This window comes from Notamacropus eugenii, chromosome 1, assembly GCF_028372415.1.
Source record: "Notamacropus eugenii isolate mMacEug1 chromosome 1, mMacEug1.pri_v2, whole genome shotgun sequence".
In the NCBI taxonomy this organism is placed as follows: domain Eukaryota; kingdom Metazoa; phylum Chordata; class Mammalia; order Diprotodontia; family Macropodidae; genus Notamacropus; species Notamacropus eugenii.
Window position 1 is genome coordinate 334,829,785 of NC_092872.1, and position 25,239 is coordinate 334,855,023.

The 25,239-nt window shown below is 40.9% G+C and overlaps 1 protein-coding gene across 2 annotated transcripts in view; it reads left to right on the forward strand.

Annotated features, from left to right (window-relative positions):
- Window positions 1-25,239, forward strand: part of JAG2 (jagged canonical Notch ligand 2) — a 146,897-nt gene that overhangs the window by 81,498 nt on the left and 40,160 nt on the right. The window contains exons 5-11 of one of the 2 annotated variants that reach the window (XM_072629831.1): window positions 780-840; window positions 19,317-19,447; window positions 19,981-20,100; window positions 20,576-20,689; window positions 22,206-22,319; window positions 22,996-23,109; window positions 24,572-24,618. In XM_072629831.1, the coding sequence (XP_072485932.1) occupies window positions 780-840; window positions 19,317-19,447; window positions 19,981-20,100; window positions 20,576-20,689; window positions 22,206-22,319; window positions 22,996-23,109; window positions 24,572-24,618 (701 nt within the window). The remainder of the gene's footprint in view (window positions 1-779; window positions 841-19,316; window positions 19,448-19,980; window positions 20,101-20,575; window positions 20,690-22,205; window positions 22,320-22,995; window positions 23,110-24,571; window positions 24,619-25,239) is intronic. The other variant, XM_072629832.1, reaches the window with a different exon arrangement.

The window sequence follows — 25,239 nt, forward strand, 5'->3', positions numbered from 1 at the left end:
ATAATGTTGACTGTTGGTACTATCTCTCTGCAGTAGGTGTCTTTGGGGACAGATTTTAAACCAGTTCAAGCTTACTTGTCTTTTCTGGTTAATAATAATTTGTTCCTTGTATTAGCAACTTTAATTCTCAGGTAACTATGTGTATTTGGCCAGATATGTATCTGTCTATTGGCCTGATGTTCATGTGACGGAAGTTCCTAGTTCTAGATTACTAGATCTGCTCTCCTAGCTGCTATCTGGTTCCATGGTTAAGGTGCCACATGTCTCTTCCATCGCTCCAGTTGATATGAAATGTTAGACTTGGCTGTGCCTATGGTAGATCATGAAGTCTAGCTTGGTATAGTTGAAAGAGCTTGGGATTAGGGAGGCGGGGGTGGAGGTTACTGGATGCGGGGAAAGAAGGAGGATATTGCAGGGAAGTCTGGGTCCTGACCTCTTTACTAACACTAATTTGTTGGCAGAAAGCTCAGACCATCATTTTCCCTGTTTTGTGAAATGAAAGGGCTGAACTCAGTGTTCTCTAAGGTTCTTTTTAGCTTTGGCATTCTGTCATGCTGTGAAAGTGGGAACAAATTATCTGCTAGTAGGTAAAGTATAGATGGCTTAGTTACAGACTCTGGCTTGGTCTCATCCAGCTCTGATTTTCTCTGATGTGATTATGTTTGGAAGTTAGGACTGTCGCCCGGGGTTGCCAGCTGATGGCTCTGACAGGCTTAGAGCTGGCATTGTTGAGGGCCTCTGGTAGCTGCTGCTTCAACCCTGTGTCTCTGTGTTCACAGCTGTATGTAAACAAGGATGTAATTTACTCCACGGGGGATGCAGCGTGCCTGGGGAGTGCCGGTAAGTGTGTGCTGGGGCCCTTTTCCTCTCTCTTTTTCTTGGTGGGAGGATTGACTTCATTGATCTGCAGGTTCTTAATGATGTCTTCTGCTTGATTCAACAATTGAACTCATTGAGCCTAGTTGCTAGAGCCGGCAACTAGATGAAGGGAGATGGAAGTGTCTAAGAATTCAGAGGTGATGAGGAAGTTAGTCATATTGAAGATCTTTTTTGGGGAATGTCCTTAGTGTGAAATTTAAGTGTAACCCTTTTAAGGAGTTTTAACTGCCTCTGCAGATAAAGTCTATACCCATCCAGATGTTTTCAAAGGAGAAGTTGTCACTCACAAAATTTTTACTAAAAACATGGTATGGGGGAAGAAGAACTTTCTTAGGGTCAGAAGACCTGGGATAAAATCCAAGATCTGCTATTTGCTCCCTAGGTGAGCTTGGGCTCGTTACTTACCTTTCGAGGCCTGTTTTATCATCTTTAAGATAAAAGGGGCTGTGTGATATAGTGGGAAGTACTAGATTTAGAGGCAGAGAACCAGGGATTAACATGAACGTACCTTTACATCTCTGAACCCTGGTTCCTCTTCTGCAAATGAGGGAGCTGGATCTCTAAGATCCTTTCCAGTCTAATTCTGTAACCATGTGGTCCTGAGGTCTAGCATGTGCTTGACACATAGTAGGTGCTTAATAAATGTTTGTGGATTGACTGAAGGGATTGAATGAGATGATTTCTGAGGTCCTTTCCAGGACTCTCTAAAGCCAATAATCATGAAATTCCTGACTATGTATTCTTCATACTTGGTCTGTGTGCTGGCCCTTTGACCCCACTCCTGGAGAACTTGTAAAAGGAAGAATTTTTGCACAATATTGGTTCTGCTGCCAGTGATGGCACAACTATCCATTTTTAATGGAACCTATAGTTATTAGTGCTTTAAGATCGTCCTCGTAAAGACACTGCGAATTAAGTAGTATTATAGTTTTCATGAAAGAGCAAACTTAGGTCCAGAGAGGTATAGTGATTACCATCGTTTCATAGTAAGTGTCACACTGCTGGGATTTGAACCCAAGTTCTCTTGGGTTCTACTATTTCTCTTCACCTGAAATACTCATTTGTGTTTCCATTTATACTGGCAAAAATCCCTTCACATTAGCCACTAAGATTTTCCTAAATCCTTCCTGCCAGCTTGAGCAAAATGGGATGTTTCTGGAAGTCAGATTTATTTATGAATTTTCTGTTTACTTACCCAGGATCCTGACACACATACATACCTCAGTGCTTGATGGTGCCTTGACACCATAACAAGCATTTCTTAAATTACTATGTGCTTGGCATTGTGCTGAGAGTTGGAATACAAAGCAAAATCAGAAACATTCCTTGCCTGTGAGTAGCCTACATTCTAACAGAAGAGATAACATAGACATAGACAGTAGAAGACAACTGTAGAGTGGAAGATGCTAGCAGGTTCAGAAACTGGGAAAAGCCTCCTGAGAAAAATGGGATCTGAGCTTCATCTTAAAGGGAAACCAGCTGAGTTGGTTTCCAAAAGGTTGGGATGGGGGAAGTGATGAAGAAAAACATTCTTGGCACGGTGCACAGACATGGGAGATGGAGCATGGTTTCTAAGGAACAAGTAAGCCAATATAGCTGGATCATTAAATACATGGAGGGAAGCAATGTGTAAGAAAATTTAAAAAGTTGAGAAGGGATTGGGTAAAAAATGTAAATGTCAAGGCAGAATTTATATTTGATTCTAGAAGAAATAGAGAGCCATTAAGATTTAATGAACGGAGGAGGGCATGTGACATGGTCAACCCTGTGCTTTAGGAATTCACTTTGGCAGCTGTGTATAGTTTGGATTAGAATGGGGAGAGACTTGAGACAAAGAGGAAGCTATTACAGTGGCTTCAGGTGAGAGGTGATGAGGGAATAAACTAGGTGGAAACTGTGAGAATAGAAATAAGGGGGACATATAGGAGAAATGTTAGGAAAAAAGAAATGACAAGATGCATCCTGTGTTGGGACAGAAAATTTTTGGATTGGAGGATCTTGCCCACGCCAAATAAATGCCTACCTTGGGAATTCTGTCACAGTGGTAGTTGAAATCCCACAGCACTGTTTGATGTCGAAGGACTTCTCTGTGTTTTATTGTTCACATTACAATACTTTAAAGTTTAGAAAGCTCTTTCTTCACAACCCTTTGACGTCAATGCAAGTATTATTCCTGTGGTATAGAAAAAGAAATTGAAGCTTCATGGAGAGATGACTTGTTGAGGATGATTAGCAAATGTCAGAACCAGAACTAAAATGTAGGTTTCTAGACTCCAGCCAGGAGATGGAGAGAAGGAACAGCCTGCAGGCCGGTGTGACTGGATCACAGAGAATAAGGAGGGATGTAAAATATTTTTAAAAATTGAAAGCTAGAAAGAAGTTAGATTATGATGGGCTTTAACAGCTAGGCAGAGGAATTTACATCTGATTCTGGACAACTCCCAAAGTTCACTGCATAGGGAAATGTTTCAGGAAGATCTGTTTGATAGCCAAGTGGAAGATGAATTGGAATGAGGAGAGACTTGAGGCAAGCATTTTACCCCACTGTAGCACAGTTTCCTTTTCTTATTGAGATTATGTGATTTATTGAGGCTCCTTTTAAAGAGGTGAATCATTAATTTGGATTCAGTCAAAAGGCTGCACTTAAAGATCTAGAAGGTCACATGTGGTCTCTAGGCTGCAGGTTCCCCGCCTCTGATTTACATTATACCCTGCTGCTTTTTGTTTCGTTTTGTTTTAATTTTACTTGTTTGTTTTTAGTTTTCAGTATTCACTTCTATAGGATTTTGAATTCTATAATTTTCACCCCCTTCTTCTACTTGCACTCCTCAAGACAGCTTGAAATCTGATACAGGATATACATGTACAATCATATTAAACATATTTCCACATTAGTCATGTTGTTGTGTTTGTACTTAGTTCTGGAAGAGGACCATGACATCATGACAAGACTTGCAGTTGACTCTGTTTTGAGTGAGGGAGGCCTGTGCAAGGTCACCAGCCTCACTTTCTCCTCCAGAGCCATCTGGGTCCAGTGACCAGATATTCATCAGGATGACTGGAGATGACCCAGAATGCAGTGGGAGACCCTGGCCCTTTTAGGCTAATGTCTTTTCAGGTTCTCACTTCGTGTGAGGTAACATCCGTTCAGTGAATAGGTCTGTTAAAGAAATGAATCAAGGGATGACCCCTTTAATTAAAAAAAAAATCAATCTGAGAAGGGAAGATCTTCAGAACTGCTGGCCAAAAGAGAAACAGTTACTATTTACGTTCACTCTGGAGCCAGGAGGACCCAAAAAGTAGTCATTAAGTGGTTCTTGGTGAGGGACCTAGTCATGTTGTAAAGAAGAATTAGAACCAAAGGGAAAAACCACTAGAAAGAAGAAACAGACAAAAAAGAACAAATAGTATGTTTTCATCTTATTCAGACTCCGAAGTTCTTTCTCTGGATGTGGATAGCATTTGCCATCATGAGTCTCTTGGAGTTGTCTTAGATCCTTGCATTGCTGAGAAAAGCTAAGTCTATCAGAGTTAGTCATGTGGCTGTTACTGTGTACAGTGTTCTCCTGGTTCTGCTCACTTCTCTCAGCATCAGTTCATATAAGTCTTTCTAGATTTTTCTGAAGCCTGTTTGTCATTTTTTATAGCACACAGATTCCTACAGTATTCCATTAAATTCATGTGCCACAGCTTGTTCAGTCATTCCCCAATTGATGGGCATCCTCTCAGTTTCCAGTTCTTGGCTACTGCAAAAAGAGCTGCTATATTTTTCTACATGTACATATCTTGCTTCTTACTAGCTTTCAGGATAAAACCTTGTTGATCCTCTGATTTAGCCATGCTTCTTAATGTTAGTGACAATTTCTTTAAGGAACTGATCCACAAGCATTTATTAAGTGCATACTGTGTGCCAAGCATTGCACTATGTGTTAGAATTGTAGGATTTAAAAGAGGGGGGACCTCAGAGATCATGAAGTCTGGCATTCTGAAACTACCCTGGTGTAGAGCCCTCATTATATCTAACACAGGAACTATTTCTGGTTCATCTCCTTGCCTCAAATCTCTCCTCATTCCAAACCATCTTCCATTTGACTGTCAAATAGATCCTCCTGGGGCAGCTAGGTGGTGCAGTGGATAGAGCACCAGTGCAGAAATCAGGAGGACCTGACTTCAAATCTCACCTCAGACATTTGATACTCACTAGCTGTGTGACTTTGGGCAAGTCACTTAACCCCAGTTGCCTCATCCTGGGTCATCTCCAGTCATCCTGATGAATGTCTGGTCACTAGATTCAGATGGCTCTGGAGGAAGTGAGACTGGTGACCTGCACAGCCCTCCATCACTCAAAACAAAGTCAAGTGCAAGTCATGTCATCATTTCTCTGGTGGCATGGTCTTCTTCAGCAACAAAGGATGAACACACATACAAATAGATCCTCCTAGAACACATATCACCTCCCTATTCAGTAAGCCCCAGTGGATCTCTGTTACCTCCTGAATCAAATATAAATCCTGCCTATCTTTCCAATTTTCTTATGCTTTGTATTCTTCCATATCTTCTGACACTGGCTTCCTTTGCTGTTCCTTCTCTTCCTCCCATCTACCTGCTGGTTCCTTGGCTTCCTTCAAGTCTCATCTAACTCTCACCTTCTGCAGGAAGCCTTTCCTAGTCCCCCTTAATCTTAGTGTCTTCACTCTGAGACTACCCTTATTTATTGGGTGTGTTTGTGTGTGTGTGTGTGTATATGTGTGTCTTGTTTGTGTAGTTATTTACAGGTTGTCTCCATCATTAGACCATGAGCTCCTTGATAACAGGACTTTTTTTTTTTTTTGCCTTTTTTGATATGCATATAGTGAGCACTTAAAAATCTCACTGACTGATGGACTATTTCAATATAACTATTTTTCTTGGTAATCCTATATATTTTATCTCATGTATTTAAAAATGCCATTCTGAGAATAGATCCATAGGCTTCATCTTACTTCCAAAGAGGTACATGACAAAATGGTTAGGAAACCCTGATTTAGTCTAAGTCAATCATTTTAAAGATGAGAAAACCTCACCAAGTGACTGAATTCAGACACGGGTTATCTGACTCCCTACATTGCTGTGATGAGTTTGCCAGAAGGAGCAACTGGATTAAGTTGTGAAAAGAAACCTCTTTTTGTCTGGGGTGGGGAGAACGTAACCCATCACTGCTGAGTTTTGTTTTGTACTGTGCTGTGTTGATAGACGTGAGTTCAATCTTCTGTAGGATCTAAGAGAACAATCCCAGGTTGCTAGAGTATCTCCACCTTTCCCTTCATAGGTAAAAACAATAGCCACTTTCTGAGTCAATAATAGAAATGAAAAATGGGAGGAAAGACTGGGTGTGAGAGGGAGACTTTTCCTGGTGCTCACAGACTGGGAGTTCTGGGATGCAGGTCATTGTATGAGCAACAGCAGAGAACATTAATTTCGTACTCTAGTCAACAAATGAGTTTAAAAGGCCCATTTCCTCTACTTAGAGCTAGGGCATTAGATTGGATTATAATGCCTCATGGCCTAAATCCGGGAATGAACTCTTCAATTTGGACATCAAGTAATTCCACTTGGATTCCAGCAGTTAAGTGCTGGGGTGGAGGCTGCTCTTTGAGGCTTAATGGCAAGTTGAAGCCACTTAGCCATCAAATAATGGGAAATTCTCTCTAAGGTCTCTGCACTTTCTCATTCTCTCTGGCTTTATGGCATAAATCCTTCAGTACCTCACATTCATAAAGGACCACAGAATTACGTTCTGGAAGCAATTATCTATTTGAACTCCCTTATTTTGTATATGAATGAATAAGTCCAGGTAATGGGGAAGTACATGGTGGTGCAACAAGCAGGTATTAGTCACTTCCTTTGTGCAGGAAAGGTGCTAGGTAGTGTCAGGGTGGGGAGGAAGGGATGCAGGATTTAGATGAAACTTAGATATTCTCAGTCTTCAGCGAGTTTCAAGTCTAGTCTGGACATCAAATACTAACACAGGTAGCCCAGGATCACTTAGTTTAATACTTGAAAGGCATATGAGTTTGTTGCTCTGGTTCTTTTGTCTGATGACATTGATTTCAGTTTGTCTAATATAAGAAGAACTTTACATTGAAAAGTAGAAGGAGAAATTGTCTACATTTAACAAACAGGACACCTTAGAAAATGCCAGACCTGCCCTGAAAATCACACAAGACTAAACTTAAGAAAGTAATAAAATATGGATCAAGATAAATGTGAATAGATGTATTAGCCCCTGCTTTATTATGAGCAAAGTATAGATAGTAAATGCAGTGAATGATACTGACACAGAGAGGCAAATGTAACCACAAAGTACCTCTATGCCTTGGTGGAATTGATCCTGGAATATATCTCTGGATGGGTATGATGTATTGAAAAGGAACAGGACAGTTTAAGGGAGTTGGCACCAGAGTCGCATTATATATTAAGAGATGTTTATGTGAGCCAATCCAGAAACCAGAAGGAAAGGAGCAGGGTGAGCACTTCATTTGTGTGAAGATAAACAGAGGCAAAATTGTTATTGGACAGGCAACCTGGATAGAAAGAGAAACGAGATGAGAATGGAAAACAATCCCAGCAGAGGAGTCATAGCATAATAATGGGGGGCCTCAGTTATGTGTACCTCTGTTAATTTCTTAACTTGCTGTAGTGATAACTTCAGCCTTGAAAAAATGGGGAAAGCATGTCTGGTGAAGATGGCAATATGAAATATTGTAGAGGAGGACAGCTCTCTCCCATGTTCTACATCAGTATTCTCAAAAAGATACCAAGTTGAATAATGGTGAAGAAATTACAAGATTGTGCAAGAAGACAGTCAGAAGCCATGGGCAGTGGGAGAAGAATCCTGCCAAGGAAGCGCACTTAACAGCCTGAAAATCCCTCGGCAATGCCCTGATGTGGGGAGATTCAGGGGGAAGAGAAGGTGACAGCTACACATTGACCAGGATTTGGCCTGTTGCAAGACCTTGACGAGGATGATCCTTGACCAGGAAGGATGGAGGCTGGTTGTCAGATGCTCAGAGAATTGAATTCAGGACCAAATAGGTAGAACCTAGCCCTGGCATGAAGTCCAAAATCAGGATTTGAGACTGAAGATGTGAGTAATTATAAGGAGATACCAGACACAATGAAGAAATATTATGGATCTAGAAAAGCCCAAAGTAAGCCCAGTAGAAGAAAATAACTACTGTTATTCCTTCCACATCATGGCTCTCCCCAGTATAATTTTGATATATCACAGGTCAGCATAAGAAGTGGGAATTTGGGGGGAATTTTGCAGAAGCCGCAGATGACACACAAAAGCCAGCAGATGATACAGAAAAATGTTAGAAACCCAGAAATACATAAAATATATGTACATTATTGTACAATATTAACAATTCAGACTTCTTTTCTGATGTAAAGGAAGGACCAAAAGATTGTATGTGGATTTTTCAGATAGAGGGGATGCCATGTCCTGTGATGTGGAAGGGAATAACTGTACAACAATTACAAATAAAATTGCACAGGGAAAGTGTGTTTGCTACAGATATTACAAAGTACTTGAAAGAAATGAAGCAAGAAATTAAAAATGGAATTCGTTCTATTAGAAAAAAATCATTCAGTGCTTAAATATTTTTTTATTTTTTGATTTGGAGGGAGAATACATTAGGTGACATAAAAAATAAAATTTTTTAACTTCATGACAAATCTTTGTTTAAAAACTAAGGGCAAAAAAGTTACATGATGAAAAGAGGAGAACCACAGAAAGGAATAGGACCACTTCTTGGGTGGATGTAATGATGGTAAATGACAGTGGACTGAAACAGAACTACTCAGCTCTTCTTATACTTCTTCCCCTCTCCACTCTTGCCAAAGAGAATGATCTTTGAACTGGAAGGGACAGAGCGAAAAGAGCTAATAAAGAAGTTTGATAAGATAAATAGGAGTTTGTAATGGGATACCCTAACAAATTCATTTTACTGCCAGTTGTGATTGCTGAACCACCGTCAGGATCTCTGAAAGGCTGTGGAAAATAGGAGAGGTGCTGAAGCTTGGAGAAAAGCAAATGTTTTGACTTTGTCTGCAAAATAAAGACTAATGAGCCTGACTTTGATTCTTGGCAAAATTCTTGAGTGTGTTATGAAAGATATGATTAGTGAACATCTAGAAAATGAATCAGTTGGAGCAGCTGGGTGGCACACTGGCCCTAGAGTCAGGAGGACCTTCAAATCTGACCCCAGACACTTAATTGCTGTGTGACCCTAGGCAAGTCACTTAACCCTGATTAACTCCAAAAAAAGAAAGAAAATGAATAGGTGATCACAAAGAGCCAGCATGACCTCATCATTAAGACCAATCTCCTTTCCATTTGGGAAAGACAGCATTACTGGACTAGAAGGTCAAGGGAATGCTATAGATAAGAGTTATTCACATGGAAAGATAAGGACTCATTATAAAATGTTAATCAATGTTTGTTGACTGACTAAGCTAGGAAATAGATTCAGAACTGGTAGGATGACTGACTCTAAGAGTATTCATGATTCAGTATCAATACTGATATGGAAGAAGGTCTCCCAGTATACTACCCAAAGGACCCATGCAGTTTAACATTTGAGTCACTGCCTTGGATAAAGTTACAAATGGCATGCTAATCAGGTTTTCGGAGGACAAAGTGGAAGGGATAACTAGACTATAAGATATGACAGTTGGAATCCAAAAGGGTCTTGCAGTTCCCAAACTATGTATCATGGCCCCCTAAGGCACCACAATTCACAAGAGTACTGTCAGGTATTTTAATTGTGTTAAAGGATTTTTATATAATTTTAATGAAGCATATTAGGATTACCAGTATACTTCTATCCAAGATTTACTAGTCAGATCTATTGGTCTTTATTATCTTTCAGGGCCCAGAATTTCCTCTAAATTAGGTTATGTTTTTTTAATTCTTTAATAATTTTTTTTGAAATTCAATTTTATTTTATTTTCCAGTCCACATTCTATTCTTTCTCCTTCTTCCCCCATTGAAAAAAAAGCAAGAAAACAAAAGCTGCTATAAACGTATAAATAAATAAAACAAAATCTAACTGTGACTGTCTAGATACACACATATGTATGTAAATGGTATCTTACATTTTTGAGGGAAACCCAACCTAACACAGATGTGGGAACATCTTTCTACTACTGAGTGATCTACTAGCTTAAGGTAGCTCAGGGTTTCATTTCTTTGAGTGACGTGCTCAAATATTTGAGATATATTTTTGTTTGCTTGTACTTTTGACTACACTGGAACTTCACAGACTTTCTTCTTTGTGATGTCATATTTCTGTGGAGATGGGTTTTTGACAGTTGCTGTGATGAAATTTAAGTGCTTGAGAAAATCAGTGTAATTATTGTAATGGTGTCCAGATTCCAACATTTGAGAAGTTGTGGAGTGCTACCAAAAGATACATAATTCCCATTCGTTGTTATGTAATAATGAAATAAAAAAATTTTCAAACTACTAAGTTGTTAAGACATAAATATTTATTAAATTGAATGAACTAAAGTGCTTAATAAACAGAACTTGTAAGATGTTTCTTTTGGGCTAGGGGCAACATTAAAAAATTACTTTGACACAAAGGGCACCATGAACTGAGAGCATTTGAGAACACTGGGCTAAATTAATAAGATTGAATTTAATAGGAAAAAAGCAGTCTTGGACTTGGGTTCAAAAAATCAACCTCACATATATAAGTCAAGGGAGACAACAGCTTATCTGAAAAAGATCTTGGAATTTTAGTGGATTGCAAGATCAATATAGAGTAACTGTATGATCTAACAGGAAAAGCTGAGCTGATATTAGACTGCATTAAGATAGACTAGTCCGGGGCAGCAGATTTTAGGGAAGACACTGATAACCTAGAAATTTTCTAGAGGAGGGTGACGAGAGTCAAGATCATGCCACGTAAGGATCAGTTGCAGGAATTGGGTAAGAAAAAACAGTGAGGACATGATAGCTATCTTTGAGTATTTGAAGTGATAATCTCTGGAAGATAGATTAGACTTAGATTAATGCTTGATTCCAGAGGGCAGTCCTAGGAGCAAAGGATTTCAGCTCAACTTAAAGAAAGAAAGACTTTGTAACAATTTAAAGCTAGAGAATAAAACAATGAACTTCTCAAGAAATTTGGGCTTTCCTTCTCCAAAGTATCTAGGTGAAGGCTAGCTGTGACCCTTTGCTTGGTTTGTGACAAAGGCTTGACGTAGATGCTCTATAAAGTGCCTTATGATTATGTGATTCTGTGATGCTCTAGCTGTTAGAACTTGGCCCTTTGAGTCCTCAGTACTCTCTCTGTCATCACTCCCCATCCCCATTTCAGGGGAAAGGGATGTTCAGAATCTGCTTAGCCACGGAGGAATCTCAACTTTCCAGCAGCTGGAACATGTCTGCATTGTGCTCAAGGCCATGCAAAGAGATACATGAGCAGGAAGTGTTCCTGTTTTGTGAGATTATCTCAAAATTGGTGAATTTGACTTTGTAGTAGAACTGCAGTGGGTATGCAGCATGTGATCCTTGGCCCTTCTTGTGATGTTTTACAAAATAAATAACCTAAACGATACTTTAAGACTTACAAAGTTCTTCCTTTACAACATGCTCATGTGGTACATACTTAGTGCAGATATCCTCGCTTTATAAATGAGGCATGCAAGGCTCCAACAGGGGAAGTGACTTGCCTGACACTTGCCACACACTTCCTTTGTTGGAACTGGGATTTGAATGCAGGTATCTTGAATCTCAGGTCAGCATTCCTTCATGTGGGGAAGGGTAGACTAAGGAAGCCCAATTGAATCCTATAAGGAGAGAACAGATGGAGTCCATGTCAAGAGGGACAGATATGTTTCCTATTCTGCTGGTCTTAAGATGCTGCCTGCGCCTCCTTCCTTCTCTCCTCCCTGACTGTTAAGAAGTATTTCCTTATATTGAGCTGAAATCTGTCTCTCTGCAACTTCAGAGGTGAGTATCTGTACCATGGTTCCAGAAAGTACAACCACTCTGTGCATTATTTCCCAGACTTGTCTTTCCATATCCCTTGTGCAAAGGATGATAGTGTGGAATGAGAGAGACAGTTAATTCTGGTACTCTGGGTTTCTGACAGCTCTCCCCAACACATCTTAGTTAGCAGCCTACTCCCATTAGGGAGCAGAGGGCAACAAGGAACTGCCTTCTTTCTCTTTACCCTGTAGGATGTACTCCTTCTAGGGAAAGGGAGTTCATCATTCATTGATACATTCCATAAGCTTTTATTAAGTGATGACTACTTGCCAGGCACTGTGCTAAGTGATGGAGATGCAAAGGCTAAAAACAATTCTTCCTGCTTCGAGAGATTACCTTCTTTTGTTGCTGGGACTGAGTCCCTTATTTGAACAGTGTAGAAGCCTTGAATGAGGAAATAGGAGTCCTGGGTTCTGGCTTCAGCTGCAAAACTATCTAATGTCGCTTCTTTCCAAGCTTCAAGTGTACTCATCCATACAGTGAGGGAAGTGGACTGTGATTGCTAAGGTCCTTTGTAGCACCAACATTCTAAAATGTGTAGTTAGAATATTTAAGGGTAAAGGACAGCATTTTGTCAAGTGAATATATCAGTTGCTAGTCTTACATTTGCATTTGAGCTTGAATTAGATGTTTGTTATAAGAAAAAGGTTTAACCCCCATACAGGTTTACATTGAGTGGTAAGGGGCAGTGTAATAATAGCAGCATTCTAGTTTTGTAATTCTGGGTCCAGTTTCTGCTCCTCATATCTTCTGTGACCATGGACGAGCCCTTTCCCCTGGCTGGGCTTGAAGAGATTGCCCTGAACTGTAGTTCTATGTGCTGCTGTTCCCTTTCAGGGAAAGAATGTCTGAATTGATTCTGGGTCAGTTAAATGTCCTATGGATGAGTGTGTGTGTGTGTGTGTGTGTGTGTGTGTGTGGACTAGGGAGGGGGGGATCGGTGAAGAGTTTGAGGAAATTGCATTTCCCAGGATGCAGTGAGGCATTTGGTCACCTCCCACCTCCCAGCGCCTATGCTTAATTCTGAACACAGACATTTCAACTCCAGGCCTAAGCACTGGCCCTGAAATCATTGTCTCTGATTCTGCTTCAATGTACCTTCTTATTTGTAAAGAAAAAACAAGTTCCATACTAATCTAACCTTTCTTGGCATTTTAAGCAATACCTTAAGCCCAGTTATTGTTGTCTTGGCCAGGCCTGCACCATCCTGTGCATGTCACTGCAACATTAAATCATTTTTCCATTCATTTGTGCTATTTTTTGCCATCCTTCCTGCCCCTCACCCTCCTTGGGCAAGTGATGCTTTGGCTGACCTGGAGTGCCTTTAGCAGCCAAGCTTAATGGAGAACACTGTACCGAACAAGGACATTATTTGCTTCTTTAGGGTTACAGATTTAGTCCTGGAAGGGACCCTAGAGGACATCTCTTCATCCACTTTATAGATGAAGAAACTGAGTCCTAAAGAGATTGAACAATTTGACCAGAGTCTCAATGGTAATACATAGCAAAGGCTGTCACTCCACTACATCTCCCTGCCTTTCCTGGTTAAAAAAAAGGCACTACTTTTTCCTTATGCATTGCCACATGTTGGCACCTTATCAGAGCTGGGACTCTGGTGTAGGGGGGGAAAGCCCTGGATTTGGAATCAGAGGAGGTAGGTTCAAATATTTTCATACTCCCTTGGTGTGACCTAGTTAAGACACTTTCTGTTTACTGAGTACTACTTTTCTCTCTGTTTAGTGAGGACAGAGAGTAAGATTAAGGATCTTGTCAGCTCCAAACCTCATTCAAGGTCTAAAAATATTCAGAGCAAAGAGTGGTGGGCAAGGCTGAGCATATTATGTAGATAACAGACAGAGCTTTGGCCTGTCAGAACCACAGTCCAAGACAACATGGGTTGGAATACACAATAATTCATCTAGGAGCCCCAAACCTTCTCCTCCAGATATAAATAAGGAAAGTATAAATATGGCAAAAAATTACCTGAAGGTCAGAATTGAACACTAATGGAAACTAAATGGGGGAAGTAGGGAGGGGAGGGACAGATGGAGATGATGACTAATGGGAAAGAGGGTAGAGAAAGTCAGGTATCTTTCTGCTAGAATTGACAGTGCTAGAAAAATGAGTGGGGGTTGCTATGAGAGAAATTTAAGCTTGGATGTAAGTAAAAACTTCCTAATAATCAAAAAGTAGAATGAGTGGTCTGAGAAGGTTATGAGTTATGAAAGACAGAACTGGAATTCGAGAAAAGGCTGTAGTATCTCTTTCCTGGGTATACTGTAGTAAGTATTCCTTTTTGAGGTATAGGTTGGACTGAAAATCTTCTCAGATCCCTTCCAACTCTCAAATTTTGTGGATATTCCTGAGCTCTTGTGTGCCCAGCCATTTCCTTAGCTATATTGGGAAAAGATAGAGGAGAGATAAAAATCAGGCCATGTCCTTAAGAATCTCAATCCGTGAGCCTCAAAAGACAGCTGATCCAGTTCCTGGCCTCAGGAAATTTAACAGTTTGCAAGAGATAGATGAGAAATAGACCCTGGTTTTGTCCTCTGGGATCTCACAGTCTGGGGCATTAAGAGAGGAGTAGGCCTGGCACTCATAGAGTCCACAGTGTAGTTGGAATGGAGGATTCACACAGGCAGAACATTTTAAAGACAGAACACAGCATTTGTTCAAGGGATGGATATTGTAATCAAGTGCTGGAAATAGATAGTTATAGATGCTACTTTCCGTGATTAGGAAGGGAAGAGATTAGTTAGGGTTAATCTGGGTTGACTTCTTGGGAGGAAATAACATGAGTTGGACCTCAAAGATTTCTTGTTGCTCAGCTTCATGAGAAGACATAGAAAATATCTTTGGAACATCAGAAATGATTGAATGACTATGAGGAATATTCAGAGGAACAAAGTTGGCAAAGTCAAGGATTTCTCTAGGGCCATTTTGTATCTCTTGGAATTGCCTCATATGGTGATGGACTGTGACCATCTAATTTGAAGTCTTAGTGGCATGGACCTTTCACTAATAAGAACTTAGCGCTGATTCTGACATTGACCTTATCTTACAAGTGTGAATTTTGAATTCACTAAAAGTTTGGGAGATTGGGGCAGCTGGGTTCCACAGTGTTGGTAAGAGTGTTGGCCCTGGAGTCAGGAGGACCTGAGTTCAAATCCAGCCTCAGATACTTTCTAGCTGTGTGACTCTAGACAAGTTAGTTATGTCTATCGGAAGACCTACAAGACATTTGGTCCATCTCTCTTCCTCTGTGGTCCATTCTTTTCTTTCCTAAGACTCCTGGTGGAGTCCAACTTAAGAACAATGGGATGAACTAAAAAACTTCAGTGGTGCCTTTCACTGCAGTGATGTGAACATCATGGGCAGCTTGCCACTTGAGAGATGGGTAATGTATAACTGGAAAAGATGTTCCAGTCCTATAATGATGATGAGAGATAAGAAATGGATAGGCTTAGTGCCTTCATAATTGATTCATTAAAAAAATTATAAACCATAATTGGTTCATATTTTCAGTTAAAATTATTATGAACCTAAACATTAACGGGAACATTTCAATGTACAGAGAGGAGAAGATAAGGATTGTAAATGAAGCTGTGTAGTTTCTAAGTGGATATTGAATTTAACACAGTGGTAACAAAATTGTCTTGCTCTTGTGCCTTTCCGAACGTCTTCCTACTCGTTCCTGTGTGTTTTTAAAGTATTTTTAATATTTTTCTTGCTTTTTACATCACTGTCACTTTCCACCAACACTCCCTCCCCTTCCAGTAAAATCCTTCTCATAATAAATAACTGTAATTAAATGAAACAAATATACACATTGACTTTATTTGAAAGTGTGGTTTTCATTCTGCACATCTAGTCTGGCTATTTCTTTGCCACAATTCATCAGTCTTCTGGAATCATAATGGGTGTTGCATTGATCAGAGTCTTTCAAAGTTGTTTTCCTTTACATCATTGTAGTTATTCTATAAATTGCTCTCCGATTCTGCCCACTTCTCTCTGATCAGTTCATACAAGTCTTCCCAGGTTGCTCTAGTCTAAACCTATTCTTTTCATCTTTTTTTACAGCGCAATATTATATTACATTCAGATACTGTAGTTTGCATAGGCATTCCTCAGTTAAGCAATCACTTTGCAGGTGTTTGCTACAGTAAATTCTGCAATAAATATGTAATATATTTCCTTCTTTCTTTGGCCTCTTAGTAGTTGTATCACTGCTTCAAAGGGTAGATACAGTCAGCAGCTTGTAATCCTATGGAAAGAAGACCATGCACAAAAGGAAGCTGAAGTTGGGGCAGGGGGGTATTGCATTGTGTGGGGGTAACTGTGACAGGGGTAACCTGAGAATTCCAAAAGAGTGCCACCAGGTGGGATGTGAAGAGATGATTGGCCTGGGTCCCTTCCTAAATGGAAGTTTTGGAGCTCATTGCTCCATCTTCCAATTAGAGTAAAGTCCAAATTGCTTTTTGTAAAACATCCAAATTTCATTCCAGAATGGCTGGGCCCATTCATTGTTCTACCAGTAATGCAACCCCTCCAACAATTGTCATTTTCCTCTTTTATCACTGATTTGGCATTTGACAATCTGATGAGTGACAATCTGATGAGAAAGTTATTTTAATTTGTTTTTTTCTAATTATTTAGTTATTTGTAGTATTTTTTCCTACATGACTGTTGATAGCTTTCCTCTCTTCTTTTGAAAGTTGTATGTTCACGTTCTTACCATTTATCTCTTGAGGGTTGCCTCTCTTGTCATATATTTGTATCAGTTTCCTTCTATATCTTGAATAAAAGACCTTTATCAGAGACACTTTCTACAAGGATTTTTTTCCCCTTTTAACTGTCTTTCTAATTTCAACTACCTTGATTTTATTTGGGGGAGATACGGAGGAAAGGAAAGCCTTTAAATTTTATCTACTCAAAATTACCCATTTCATCTTTTCTGATCCCCTCTATACTTTAAATATTCTCCTGTGCACAGTTGGGACAGGTATCTCCTTTCTTTCCTGTTTAATATGAAAAGACCCAGAGGACAATGTCTAGCATGTTGACTAGATATTATTTCTATCAGAAATACATGATTAAGAATTGTACAATAGTAATCATCTTTTTTATTGTGGTGTTGTGGCAATGCTTGTTTTATTCCATAAATTTAAAATGTATAATAATAAGAAAAGACTTGGATGGCTTGCGATCCATACTGCTAAGAAGAGACCCCATTAGAAGTAGAAAAGTAGAAAAAGTAAAAAAAAAAAAAGTCAAAGTAGAAGTGACTTTCCCCTTGTTAACTAGATTGTATGGGGTAAGGTACAATTAGAACCTCATGAATTGTTCCATCTCTCTTTCTTCCATGGGAATTAGATTGGTTTGATTTGGTTTGTCCAAACCAATTGGGAATTTGAGGAGAAACTATTCATTTAGTTATTTAATGACTTCGATGGTACAGGGAATTCTCAGTGAGGAAACTCCTCTCACAATGCAAATTGCAATCTCTTCTGTGACCTATAGGCTTAGAGCATGCCCAGTGCCCCTGACTTACCCAAGGTCATGGAGCTCTTGGTACTGCTTTTTTATGCATGGTGCTGCCTGAATAATTAAATCTCTTATTTCCTAGCAGCACAAATCACATCCTGAGTTTCTTCTCTTTGGAAAAGGAGACCAACTTTGGGGAGCAGAGGAGAAAGACTTTATTTACTATTAATATTTAAAGAAAAAGTGGCTCTGAGTGGAATCCTGACACGCTGCCCAGTCCATAGAGTCCCCCTCCCCTCACTTCTCCCAGGAGGATATATTTATGAGTATAGAAAGTAGTAAGATTTTTCCTTGGTTTCTCATCTTCTACTGGAGGTTTTCCTATGCCTTACTTTACTAAGTAAGGACACCAGTGCCTGTCCTTCCAGATACTTTGTGGACAGAGTAGACTCACTCCTAAAATAACTCTGAGGAAACTGACAAGACAGCTGTCTCTCTGACCCCCTCCATCTAACCCTTCCCCCCACCCCAAAATAACCAGAGCCTGGCTATCCCATAGCTGCGGGGGCCAAGCTGTGACCGCTGCTTCCTGCCGGGCCTCTCAGATTCCACTCCCACAGCCTCCACTATAGCCTAGATGTTCATCTTCTCTCACCTGAACTATAATAATAGACTTCTAACTAACTGGTCTCCCGAGCTCCATCTCCTTTCCCTCTAATTCATCCCACCTCCACTCTGCCTAATACACAGGTCTGATCACCTTACTCCTTTACTTTAAAAAAATTCAGTGGCTCCCTATTGCCTGCAGGACAAGCATTTGTCCTGATTTTTAAAGCTCTACTTCACCAGCTGCTTTACACTGTCCCTCTTTCCCTGTGCCCTGTACCAGAGGTGTCAAACTAGAGGCAGTTTATGGTTTTCTAAGTCAGTTTGCAGACGCAGGGATTAGTTGCTATTTGAGTGTGGCACCATCCTTCTGTACTCTAGCCAGACTAGACCCACTTTGTCTCATTATTCTCCTTCTTTCATCACCTAGTCTTTTACTTACACTCTTCTCCATGAGGAGAATTGATTCCTTACTCCCATCTCCATCTGCTGAGATTTTTCCCTTTCTTTAGGACCTACCAGATATAATATCTTCACTGAACCATCTCTGATTTCCACCCTCTTTTGTCCCTCCCTCCACGACACTCACATACACACACACACACACACACGCACACACACACACACGCCCTTCTCATATTTCTCATACCCCACATTTCTACTTAGCACATTCTTCCTTGTATCAGAATTATGTGTATACATGTGTTTCTCCTTATTGCAATGTTGATTCCTTCGGTGTGTGGCCTACTTCGTAGGTGTCTTTGTATAGATGTAGCAGAGCCAGCAGTATCTGTCATAAGAAAAACTCAGGAGCTCTAGGTTCAAACCTTGACTCTAATACTCTCCTGCTACATATCCCATAAGCAAAGCACTTTTAATCTCTTTTGAGATTCGGTTGCCTCATCTATAAAACAGGGACAATAATACTCTGATTTTGTCACAGAGATGCTTGTAAATTTTAACTTGCTGAACAGAAGTGAGCAGCACCATTATTATGTTTAGTGCCCAGCCTAGTGACTTGTGCATGGCAGGATGTGTGACCTATCAACCACCCATTGTAGAAGTGTGCAGAAGACTGGCCAGAGCATGCTTGTATTCTCCCTTTGTTTCCCTGGCTGCTGTCAAGGAGTGGAAATGACTGCTCTTTACGCAGTTGTACTGGGGCATATAGTCTGCCTTGTAGCCAGGTCTAGAGGAGTGTTTAGCACCTAGTTCAGGATGTATTTATATTGAATAATGGATAGTGTGCCTTTGGCAGCTATATGACTGGGCACCTACTGACTCTTTTTTTTTCCTGTTTTAGGTGTCATTATGGCTGGCAGGGAAGGTTCTGTGATGAGTGTGTCACTTATCCTGGCTGTCTGCATGGGAGCTGTACAGAGCCTTGGAAATGTAATTGTGAGACCAACTGGGGAGGACTTCTTTGTGACAAAGGTACTTGCTGTTCAGTTCCAGCCTTGGCAGGGAAGGAGGGTAGGAACTCCTCTCTATGCAGTATATAGAAGGGAAGAATAAAAGCAAATTAAATCTAAATGGATTTCAATGGATCTTTGCCATAGTGACTAATAGGAATCAAGACGGGAAACAGGATCTGATAAAAAGGAGACTATTGATGTAAGGAAAAATTTGCCAACATTTAGTGCTGTCTAAAAGTGGAATTGGCTCTCAGTAGGGAATGAGTCTTCTCATCCCTATAGGTCTTCGGGTACAGGCAGATGACCACTTGCAGAGGAACTGGCTAGGGGCTTGAGGAATGAGAGAAAATGACTTCCTGTCTACTTTGTCAGACTCCTGTGGTCTCCTCCTTTTGGGCAAAGGAAGCCCTTACAGAAGAATCCAACAGTGAGTTTGTGTTGAGGACTAGGATTTGAGGAAAGGAGACTGTTCTGACTCAAAATCTGATAACATATAAGAACTATAACTTTGGAGACTGTGTGATTTAAGTCTCTCTCTCTGTTTATTTCTAGACCTGAACTATTGTGGAAACCACCATCCATGTACCAATGGAGGAACATGTATGAACACAGAACCAGACCAGTATCAATGTGCCTGCCCTGATGGTTACTCAGGAAAGAACTGTGAGATCGGTATGCATGCTGGTGCCAAGGTGCCTTGGCATCATCACAGTGGGGCCTCAAGGGATGCCTTGGTTGCTTTTTCTTTCCTTGCTGAGAAACTATTATCAGTGTGGCTCGGTGGAAAGATTTCTGAGCAAGTACTCAAGAAACCTTGGATCTGGTCCCTATTCTGCCACCATCTTAGTGTGTGAAGTAATAAAGTCACTGTACTTTCCCAGGCTTTAATTTCCTCACCTGTAAAATGGGCATGGTAACCTCTATTCTGCCTCCTTCCCAGGAGGCATTTTGGAAGGATGTAATGAGAAATGAAAACAATTGGTCTCTTTCCTGTAGGAACACATGTCCTGACCTCAACCATAGTAACTGGGAATGCGGTTGGGGTGAGGTAAGGGGAGGCATCAGTTGAAGAATGGTCTTTTTCTCCTCTGTTGGCTTGGCATGTTACCACAGACAGTGGCTTATAGGAATTTTGTTTTTTCCCCAGTGGAACATGCATGTGTGTCTAACCCCTGTGCCAATGGTGGCTCCTGCCATGAAGTCTCCTCGAGTTTTGAGTGCCACTGTCCCTCAGGGTGGAGCGGACCCACCTGTGCTATTGGTAGGTACTTTACGGCTTATACATGTGACCTTTTTTTCTCCCAGGAATGGGTACAGGTAGTGGGAAGAGGATCTAAGCAAATAGACGGTAATCCTCAACACTCAGAAGTGTTGATTGCTTGCCAGTATGAACAGGGGATACACACATAGTACACTCACATTCATTCTTTCATGCATTTGTTTATTCAGCAGTCACTTAATAAGCTTAGCCTTTGTGCCAGATTGTGCCATGGGATGAAATGCTTAAGATAGGTTCCCTACCCTCCGGAAACTCACAATTTATGTGAGAATACATGTCATATAATGAACAATATAAGGAAATATGAAAAATGCCCATTTTTGTTGTAATAGGAAGAAGTTTGATGAGAAAAAAAAGTTGATGGGAAAAAGAAAAAAAAATGCTTGTTCCGGGAGATGGAAGTCATTCTTGGTCCTCCCAGCCACTGGTGCCTTCTCTCTGAGATTGGCTTCCCTCTATTCTTTACATTTATGGAATATACCTGCTTGTCTCCCTCATTAGAATATGAGCTCTTTGAAGACAGGGATAAATTTTGGTTTTATTTGCTTCCCCAGCATAGGGCCTGGAACATGGTTTTAAATGCTTAATAAATAAATTTTTGTTCACTACTTGATTGTTGACTGAACACCTGGCTAAAGAGATTGAACTTCATAAGCCACTAAAGGATTTAAGTAAAGGCATATTACTAAACCTGTTCGTAAGTAAGCCAGATCTGGCAGAATGCGAATGAAGGATTGGAGTAGGGGTGGGGAGCCCCCAAGGGGCTAGAGCAGTTGGATAGTCTAGATTGGTGTTAAGAGATTGGAATCAGCAGCACCTGGTAACCAGTTGGATACGTGAGTTTGAAGAAGACCAAAGAGTTAAAAACGGGTTTCAAACATGGAAAACAAAATAGCGCCACAAATTGAAATAGTTAAGTTAGAAGAACGGGTTTAAGGGGAAGAGACTTGAATATGTTATGTATTAGATGCTAATAGAACATTGAGGTGAAGATGTCTTGTAGGCAGTTGGTCTGGAGCTCAGAATCTAGGTCAGGGCTGGCTATGCAGACCTGGGAGACCTCTGCATATGGGGGTAGCTGAAGCAGTGGGGATAGTTGTAGAGAAAGAAGAGAACAGACCAAGGACAGGCCCTTGGGAAATCCCAGCATCTTATTGATCTCCTGGTATGGCTCTATACTTAGCTGCTCTAGAGAGAAGACAGAAGTCCTTAATCTTTCGGGAGCTGTTTAGCTTTCTTAGGGAGCTAAGACTAGGGCAAGGGAAAAGTATGAGTGTGCAGTTTCTTAAATTTTCATCCTTGTCTCTGTTTGTTCTCAGCAATGCTGTTCTGGAAGGAGGTTCCTAGAGAGGTGGGAGAGTCACCTCCTTCCTTCAGCTCCTCCCACTAGCACTGGGCCTTGCTTAGAATGAGTTCTCACCTAGTTTCTCTGATGGTCATGACCTTTGCATAGTCCCCAATTTCTCATTTTTTCTTCTTGCATGAATACTCTTTGCAGATATTGATGAGTGTGCATCCAACCCCTGTGCCCATGGAAGCACCTGCATTGACCAGGTGAATGGCTTTGAGTGCATCTGCCCCCAGCAGTGGGTGGGCACAACGTGCCAGCTGGGTAAGAAGATGTTCTTGGGGCCTTGGGAAATATGCTGAGCCCCAGGGACATAGACCCTTGGCTGCTTCCACCTGCCTTACCCTCCAGGCAGACTTCACTTATTCACTTGACTCGTAATACCTCTGCCTGAGTCTCATCAAACCAAGGCTTTAGGCTTTGTGTGGTATATCCTGTGTATATGTCCCTATTCTGTCCTTTCGGAACCTCAGCCTGCCTTCTGACTCTCACCAGGGTTGGGGGTAGTATTTAATTTTCCTCTGTTTAGTACGAGGATCTTAGATGGTCATGTCATCATTTCTCTGATGGCATAGTCTTCTTCGGCATGAATAATGAACACAAAAACAAGGATCTTAGGTGGTAGTGAGAGGATTGACATACAGTGCCAGGCATAGAAGGCAGAGCTGAAGATCGACCAGTCCCTGTGTTTCCTACCCCACTTTCCCCTCATCTATCCTTTGTCTTTTCTTCCCTTAGCCTCTGGTAGGCCAAACTAATCATCTCATGTCCTAATGTCACTGTCTCCTGCTTCTCATCTCTCATTTTTCCTTTCCTTTTACTTGCTGGGCATGAGGGCTCTGGTGGGTGTGTGGGAGCTGGTATCTTGCTTTTGATAGATGTGCAAAAGCCTGTGTCTGGTGGTGTGAGCTTTATTCTTTTCTCTGTCTTTTTTCAACAGACGCTAATGAATGTGAGGGGAAGCCCTGTCTTAATGCTCTTTCTTGCAAAAATCTGATTGGTGGATATTACTGTGACTGCATGCCAGGATGGAAAGGAGTGAATTGTCACATCAGTTAGTATTGCCTCTGAGGGGCCTGGGGGAGGAGTGACCTCATTTCTTCAGAGGGCAAGTGCCCCGTGGGTAAATGTCAGGATTGCAAGACGTGGAAGAACCTGGATTTGAATCCCTGATCTGCCAGAACACTTCCCCCCTTAAACCCTCCCTTGACCTCTGTTTCCCCATCTCTAAAATGAGGGAATTAAAGTAGATGAAATTCTTTGATCCTGTAAATTGCTCAGCTAAATGAATGGAAAGGAAGTTCTCTAGAGGCTCCTGGGAAGGAAGCATTAGCCCTTCATTTGCATGAATGGGCCCTGATTGATACTGTACAATATTCATTTTCCTTAAGTCCTTCTGGATCTTTCTTCAAGAAAGTCATCCAAACCCTTTTTGGCCCTGTGTAGAGTGTCAGCCTGGCTGTTCCCCTGAAATATCAAGTATGATAGTCTTTCCTTGGCCCTAAAAGTTCCTTCTGGAGGTTCCTCCTGGAAATACTCCAGTTCTTTTATAGATTTATGATGTATCTGTGTCTATCCCTTCATCTTCTTGATGACTTTCAGAATGTACTCTAAATTTTCCCTTTCCCACGATGTTATCTCTAAACTTGAGTCAGAAGTACAGGTGAGTTAATAGTCCTAACACAGTTGATCCAGTCCTTGCTGAGTGTCTGTAGGGACGCTTTTCATGGTAGAATGACTGATTTAGAAGTCACCTAAGGATTCTGGACTTGAGTTTCCTCATCTACAAAGCAAAGATCCATCAGTAATGGTATTTTCACTTCCAACTTCACATGACTGGTGTGAGGAATACTATGAAAATCATACAAGTTATTATTTTCATACAATGCACCATGCATGACTCAGGGGATAGAAAATTGGCCCTAGAGTAGGGAAGAGAAGTGTTCAAGTCCTGCTACTGATCTTTTATTGGCTGTGGAACAAGTCACTTACCCTCCCTCTCTTTGCCCTATGCAACACTTTAAGACTCTGTTGTGTTGTTAGAGGGAGCTTCCTTTTACCAATGAGGACACAGGTCCAGTCCAAAAATAGATTTCTGAATCTCTCGCTAATAGAGGAGGAGTTTGACCTAAATATAAGTTCTTTGATCTGAAAGACCCCCCCCAGTCTGCCTGTCTGTCTATCTATTTCTCCCTTTACCTCTCCCTCCTTTCCCCTTCTCCCCCTCTCTCTTCCTTTTCCTCCCCCTCTCCCCTTGACCCTCCCCCTCTCCTTCTTCCTTTTCCTCTCTCTCTCCCTCCCTCCCTTCCCCTTCCCTGTCCTCTCTCTCTCTCCCTCTCTCTTTCTCTGTCTCTCTCCCCCTCTCTCCTCCCCTCTCCTTCTCTCTTTCTCTCTCCCTTCCCCTCTCCTCTCATTTCTTCTCCCTCTCCCTCTACCCCTCACTTCCTCTCTCCCCTTTCCCTCTCCTATCCTCTGTATTTGAGAATAGACAGTCAAATCTGTGTTCTCTTTTCCAGATATTAACGATTGCCGGGGACAGTGTCAGAATGGAGCCACATGCAAGGTAACAGTCTCTTTACTTCAGTTCAGTAAGCACTTATTAAGTGCCTACTTTGTGCCAGGCATGTTTGTCCAAAGTGACACCTTTCTGTTTTTAGTGTATACCAGAATGCCTCAGAATGTAAGCCCTGGACATTGGGCAGAAAGGAAAGTATGATTCAGGGTTGGCTTAGAGCATATAGTCTTGCTTTGGTTTTGTTTTTTTTTAAATAAACTTTATTTGGCATTACTATAGCTATCCTCACACCTCACCTCCTTGCCCCTTTCCAGAACATCCTCCTTTTTAACAAATAAGTATAGTCACATAAGACAGATTCTTACATTGGTTGTATCTGAAAAGGCATGGCTAATTCTGTACCTCTAGTCCATAATGTCTCTGTCAGGAGGTGAATAGCATACTTTGTCTTCTGGAGTTATGGTTAGTTTTTGGATTAATCATAGTGTTTCAAGGTTGTTATTCCTTGAAATGTTGTCACCACTGCATAAATGTTCTCTTGATTCTGGTCGCTTCAGTTCCGTTTCATACAAGTCTTCCCAGATTTCTCTGAATCTATCCTTTTCATCATTTTACACAATAATATTTTACACATTTAACATTTCACACAATAATATTCTATTATTTATA